The 7,124-nt window shown below is 43.7% G+C and overlaps 1 protein-coding gene across 5 annotated transcripts in view; it reads left to right on the top strand.

The window, feature by feature from the left end:
• Positions 1–2,062: 2,062 nt before the first annotated feature.
• Positions 2,063–7,124, top strand: part of LOC123144220 (transcription factor TGAL9) — a 9,400-nt gene continuing 4,338 nt past the window's right edge. Inside the window, exons 1-6 of one of the 5 annotated variants that reach the window (XM_044563294.1) lie at positions 2,063–2,394; positions 2,483–2,581; positions 3,280–3,380; positions 4,476–4,645; positions 4,727–4,864; positions 5,124–5,201. In XM_044563294.1, the coding sequence (XP_044419229.1) occupies positions 2,532–2,581; positions 3,280–3,380; positions 4,476–4,645; positions 4,727–4,864; positions 5,124–5,201 (537 nt within the window). In that variant the 5' untranslated portion in view covers positions 2,063–2,394; positions 2,483–2,531. Of the gene's footprint in view, positions 2,582–2,993; positions 3,381–4,475; positions 4,646–4,726; positions 4,865–5,123; positions 5,202–7,124 lie in introns of those variants that run through there. The other 4 variants (XM_044563295.1, XM_044563293.1, XM_044563292.1 and 1 more) reach the window with 4 other exon arrangements.

Here is a 7,124-nt window from a genome sequence, read left to right as displayed (position 1 = left end):
AGCAGCTTGGCCGCCAAGGTACTCCGCCTTCCTTGAAGGGCTCCCTGTGTCGATTGGAGATCTATAGGATCATCACGGCCTGCTAGCCCCTGGGGCAGGCCCAACACCCAGAAATGCCACTCGATGGACCACCCCCGGTGTACTGCGCACCGTCAGTGGCCCCCAAGCTCGTTTGGAATTTGTTCCTGGTGGGTAGTTCATCAAGAAGCAAAGCTATGGCGGGCTCCTCGTCACTTCTGGTTAGTCGCGACTCCCGTCAATCTTTAATGTTCAAGAGACCTGAGCTCCATGGCCCCGACCCTACATAAGCTGGATGTCGAGTGAGGGCTTTGTTGCTCGGACTTCCCGGTTATTTTGGCAGCCGGAGGCACATTGAAAGATAGAGCAGGGATAGCTCCTGGTCTCTCGTGCCAATGCTCCACATGTCGGCTTGTTTCATATGCCACCTTTGTGGAGCACACTGCCGCTTGGCATCCCGTGCAAATCCTATAAAAAGGAAAAAGGCACCCTAACAAGGCGCATCTCCGCTCTTTGTTTCTTCTTCCTCGCACCCCAATCTGCCATTAGTGGCAACAAAGGTCTAGATCTGACTCTTTGTCTTTGGCGATGTCGATGGAGAGTGGTCTGATCGCCGTTCGTGGAGAACAAGAGTGCACACTGGGGATGGGAACCACGAATCACCGCGCAAGCTTGACCTCCGGAGAGGCAGCCATTGGCAAGGGAGGCAATGTCCACGACCATCCGCTTCTACCTAAGAGAACTGGTTAAGAAGGGATTTCTTCCTCCTAGTTGCACTCTCATGTGGTTGCCAGCAAATAAGACAGAGAGTGTGTCCGGAAGTCGGATAGTTGGAATAGGCTTATACACACGTCCTTTCTTTGATGGGGCCTCTCCATGCCCTTGCACAACTTTGACTGTGACCTCCTGGTTTTCTACGGTTGCCAACTCCATCATAGCATGTGAATATGGTCCTTCACATTGCCTGCTTCATTTCCCTATGCGAGTGCTTTCTGGGTATCCCGCACGCACTTTGGGTTTTGGTGATACTTTATTGAGGTGGAGCTGCAAAGGGATGGTGACCCAATTCCTGACTGTGGAGGGGCTGTCATCTGCCCTCGGTCGGATATGGATAGTTTGACATCCCAATGCCCGAGATGACAAAATCATGGCAGAATTCTGGGTTTTATGCCCCGGACCTCCTGACAGGGGTTGATGTCGGCATGCCTCCTTTCAAGAATTCGCTTTCGCAGGAACTGAAGTCCTGGAGCTGGAGACAAACCTGGCCGAGGAAACTGGACTCTTTGTGCAAGAGATCTACTGAGACTCCAAGACTCCAGCCTCGGAGGGATGCAGATTCTGAAGACCCGCTAGAGAGGAAAATCCAGGTCTTCACGGTCTGCTAGAGAGGGCCTTCACTATAAGACCACCATACGTACCCCGTCTACATCACTAACCATGTTGCAAAGGCTATCCCCTGTCAGAAGTTGTTTCTATAACAACAACATTACTAATAAGTTCAAAATTTAAAACGGTGCATTCAAAAATATACATCGCAATGCCTAACGGTGAACTAGTTAAATTGCTTCTAGTTAGAGAAGTTCCACGGTTTATAAGTTATCCATGTTGTCTTCAACTTTTCTCATTAAACCTTTGATCAATCACACATCACTTGTTATATAGAGATATATAAATTAGAGAAAACAAAATAGTCCTTTCATTACATATTTTCCTTTTATTATGGAAGAGAACATTTTACTACCAGCCGAAGAAAAGCAGAGAACATATTATTGACCTATGTACTAAGAATATGCACACAAACTCAATTAGTACATCTCCATAGCCCAAATATTTATGGTCGGTCCCATCCTATTGCTGATGCACAGAACCTAATTGTGCTCCAAAACTCAACTAATCCCAACCTAAATCCTGACAAAATAATAAGTCGAATAAAACGGGTGGATGCATGCAGCTTAGTTTCTTCGTCACTTCCGCAAAAAACCAATCACCATTTAAATAGTAATCCACTAGTACTCATCTATGAATTCCAAACATTTGACATAGCAAGTGCATAAAAAACAAGTCGTCCTTGCTACCGACTCGGCTCGATCTAATCACACATCGTATTCTTCCCTTTTTATAAAAGTCTAATTATTGTCTACCTTTTTCCAAGGTTTGCAACCACTCCCTTATATTTCTTGTACACGCACTCCACCTCAGGCTATACAAGTCATCTTCTATCCTTTGCCAGCTTCCGGTCAGAACAAGCTAACGAATCCAGCCATAGCTAGGAACAAGGGGGAAAGTTACGGAAAAAGGATCGGATTGCGGCGGTGCGGGATTACCGGTGATTATCCTGATCTGCTGGATTAATCCGACTTCAGATGTGAAGAACAGGTGCTGGAGCTGCTTCTTGAGCTGATTGAGAAGATATATCAAGCTTATAGAGTTGATTGATACTGGGAGGTGTTTGCATGGGGGATAGGCCATGGCAACAGCCGCATGAGCAGGCTTCTTGTTCAGCGCACGCCGAGATGATCCAAGCTTCTACCGCTGCTACCTCGTCCACCCATGGAAGCATCATGTAAACCCTAACACCATGGAAATTTTCTTGTTTTCTTCGTGACAAGTAATTAGAGCTCTTTTCTTGATGTTTTTCACCTTGATAATATTTTCTTTTCTGTTTTTTCTTAAGCTTTTGGAGTTATTCTCGTGTATTAGTTATGATGCATAAGTTGGTCTTTCACAAACAAGTAAAAAACTTAATTATCTGAAGGCGTAAGGATGAAGGTAGCATCTTAGTTTGAAGATGATGTTTCAGAGTCTCTGTACGTGTATATATTGACTTATTTTGATGTTGTTTGGTCCAAATGTAAAGAAGGCGATAGTGCAGCTAATTAGCCTGACTTGCTACCATAATAAACTTTCATCCTCTCTCTCTCTCTCTCTCTCTCTCTCTCTCTCTCTCTCTCTCTCTCTCTCTCATTTCAGCATTTCTCTCCAGTTTCCATGTTGCCTTTTAAGTTCTAAGAATTGTGTTGAAAGTATCATTTCTTGTTCATCTTGTAAAAGAGCGCTTCTCATGGATATGTTCAATAAGAATCTCAAAGTTTACTTTATTCAAGCATTTCCTCTTAGTGTTATCCTCTTCCTTGAAGTGATGATTCTCTCATTGGGACCTTTAAAAACATATATATATATATGCGAGCCACAATTAATTAGGAATGATGACCATGATAATCTTTTTGCAATATTTCGCTATATTAATTTGTTCAAGTGCAGCAGAAAGGACCCTGGCGGATACGAGGACTTGGCAGAACTTGATCAAGCCCTCTTCCTCTACATCAACAGCCAGGACCAACAATCAGTTCAAGAGCAACCACGTAAGACATGCTTAATCGATTATAATTTCTCTGATATAACACAATATTTAATAGGTTAACATACTGAATTAATGTAGCATGAATATATAGCTTTGAGGCACACCCGGCACATGAGAGCCGTGAGGTGCCTCGTGTCCTGGTGGTATGATGTGTGGAATGCACATATAGCATACCCAATCAAAATTATGTTTTCTGACAAAGGGTAATATATTAATATAAGATGATACTATTTACATCTGGCCCTGCAACAACACAATATAAGAATTAGTCGAGATATTGAGGATACACACATATATAGCTCCGAGGGAGGGATAGATGCGATACCTTTTTCCTGCCATAGATATATAATTTTTTGGACGATAAGTTGCACACATGAAAAAACATGCCATCTACCACGATTTGACATGCCTGGTTGAGTTTCGGCATAGGCTGCCCAACAATGTTGATAAGATATTATGATTTTTTTTCCTTGTTTCCCCCAAAGCTTCTATTTTCTGTAATAACAATCCCTCCATCCACAAATATATATTCTAATTATTTTTTCTGAATGAATCGGATGTATATAGATACACTTTAATGTGTTTATTCACTTATTTTTGTCCGTATGTAGTCCATATTGAAATATTCAAAACATGTTTTATTTGTGAACGGAGGGAGTATATGACAATTCTTTCCCTAAAAAGATATTCTCTAGTTGGAGAGAATGACGTGTTTGTTACATCTTTCTTTGTTGCCCGAACAGGGCCATTTCCTCACCTTTTTTTAGGGGTGCCTCCCCTTCTATTTCTCCTCCTCGATAGGAGTGTGAAACCATATATTCCATTTGGAAATTTACAGCCGCCGCGTACACCAGTGTTATATTTTGAAATGAGCAATGCTACACTTACGGATAAAAATGCTACGGATTCTCGCTACGGACTGGTGTGGGAACTAGTGGTTGGATATCACAGGGCCCACACCCTTAAATTCAGGCGGGAGGTTTAATAGAAAGAGGACAACTAGGCCTGTAGATGTAATCCGTAACAACTCATCCGTAAGTGTAGGATTTTCGTTCTGAAATGGTCGCGTTAGACTTCTCTTCACGTGTGCATGCAGAGACTCTCAACATCTTCCCTTCTCGGCCGATGCACGTCGTCGCCGAGCCTTCTCCGAAGGCCGCCACCTCGACGTCGAACATCGTCGCCGCGAGTTCTAATTTAAAGCCGCAACGTCCGCCGTCCAAGCAGTCCGCCATGACGGCACCAGGCGGCAAGGCGACCGTCAAGGTTAGCTCCCTAGCTATTCTACACATGCACCCTTCTTGTGACATTTCTGTGCCGTGAATTGTGATGTCGCTACCATTTCAGAGAGAAGGAAGCGGAAGCGGCGGCGCCGGCACGCCGTCGACCTCAGAGCACGAGGGCCCCAGAACGCCGGACGCCAAGACGCTGAGGAGGCTCGCGCAGAACAGGGAGGCCGCGAGGAAGAGCAGGCTTAGGAAGAAGGTATGTATAGTTGATTAACCTGGTTAATCACTGCAATAACCTGACACGTACACAGTAGTGGTTTGGCAGTCCGCGTTGTTTGGTGTGTAGAATTGGGGTCCGACGTTGAAGTTAACCTGCTACTACCACCTAAAAGTTGTGCGTACTGTCAAGCTCGCTAGCTAGGGCCCCAAAGGTTTCCACATTTCTGCATGACAAGTACGCTTCTTCTAGACTTGTGATATGATTGGTTCTCTGTTTGTCTTTTGCGCATGTGTAGGCTTACATTCAAAATTTGGAGACGAGTAGGGTCAGGCTGTCACAGATGGAGCAGGAGATGCAGAGATGCAGCGCTCAGGTATATATGCATGTTCTCTATTCCCGGGTGGGAAATCGAAAAGGGAAAGGTACAAAGATATAAAATAGATCGTGATATGAATGACTATATGAAATATATTTTTTGACCTGAAACCGTAGAACTATTATATTAAAACATAAAAAGTTAAATTACAGAGGTCCAGTACATATAAATTCAACCAACACCCTCTCTAGGGAAATTAAAATACATCATTTACAAGTGTAGTTCAACCCAGTCTTTGATCCTGTCTGCTTTATCTGGTTTTGCCCTGAGTTGCACTGTCCAAAGGCCCTCTTTAGATAGTGGTTCCATCCTTGACGATGTGGAGGTGCTGACCTAAAAATCTTGTCATTCCTGACTGACCAGAAGCCCAACATGCCATGATGATGATGTCTTTGGGCAATTCAGCACAGGCAGTTTGAATCTCATCAAAAGTTGAAATGCCTGTCTTCTTGAAATGGGTAATATGCTCCCAAAAATGGAGAATGAAGTTATAGTTTCAGAAGAGGTGGATTGATGTTTCCTTAGTCCCTTCAGCAGCACAATCATAACTGTCAGGATACATGGTTTTGCGGTGTAGCAAATTCATGGTATTCACTCTATCATGTAGCAGCAGCCAGAAGAAGATTTCTAAAATATATACCCCAAAATGTCTGAATTTCAACCTTTATATCAATTGCATTGTCCATGGTGTTGGCCCAGCAGTATAATTTTTCATTTCAAATTAATAATTTCTAAAAATTTACTACAATATACAAGTTATAGGGAAATCTTTAGGTGGCCGAGGTGGTTGTGTGCATGTGTTAAGGTAAAATTTCACCAAAGGTACAACCGAGGTTCCAGAGAGAGCTGACCTCAGATTTCAGGTGGGGTGGGAGTGGGACGAAATCGACGGATATATACAATGGTGGATAAGGAGGACACTGAACAAAGTTTGGCACATGAGTATAAGGAGGACACTGAACAAAGTTTGTAAGGACGATGGCTACTATGGTTCTCAATCGACGGATATGTACAATGGTGGATATAGCGGCAACGAATGGAGATAAAAAATAAGGTGGTGCCGGAACAAGCAACTCAACATCAACTCAATGATTGTGAACATTCTAAAAATACTTTAATGATACTAAGCTACACGCACGCCTATGTACTACTCCCGGCTTAGGTACAATAATATGTGTGGCCAGGTCAGTTGGGCTTAGGATCGCGGTTTCCGATGGGCAATAGATCGGCAATGCTTTCAGCACTTGACAAACGAAATGCTAGAGTGGGGCTTCACAATCGTTAATGATGGGTTGGGGCCTAGGAGCGCATCTGTCACCTTGTTGATTGATTATCAACGACAAAAGAGAACGTGGGAGACAATGAAGGGAAGAGGCGGTTTTGGGGAGTTGGCTTTAGGCCCTATTTTGTTTGGGCTACAGCTTCAACATATTCAGATGTGGACTTGTTGTGCTGAGGAAGCTGCTCCAGCGAAGGTCAGCTGTTTGGGAACACAACTATGAAGCACACGGCTAATGAGAAGGCACTGTTTCAGGAGGAGGGGGTGAAGGGAGAGATATGTCATGCATCTGATGGCATTTATGACATAGTAATTACGACCAAATGCCAAGGGCATGGGGATGGGAAACAACTTTGGTTGTGAAGTACATCGGGACGTGCTTTGGCCTGTTACACAGGAAATAACATGTATCGGCTTTACTTTGTGATTCCGCAGCTGCTCAAAATAGATGTTTGTTTTCAATTTAGTTTTTCCCGGTCCAAAGCTACCTCCCAGAGCTGAAACAAACAGGACCTTAGAAGCATACGCAACAGTTGTGAAGCAAATATGTGCAAGAGAGATGCTACACCTACAGACCCAACCTACAACATAAAATCTACAAGCCGACATGACAAAGTTTGATTGGAAATGAAAATAGGGGA

This window comes from Triticum aestivum, chromosome 6D, assembly GCF_018294505.1.
Source record: "Triticum aestivum cultivar Chinese Spring chromosome 6D, IWGSC CS RefSeq v2.1, whole genome shotgun sequence".
In the NCBI taxonomy this organism is placed as follows: domain Eukaryota; kingdom Viridiplantae; phylum Streptophyta; class Magnoliopsida; order Poales; family Poaceae; genus Triticum; species Triticum aestivum.
This window is presented reverse-complemented; position numbering and strand designations above follow the sequence as displayed.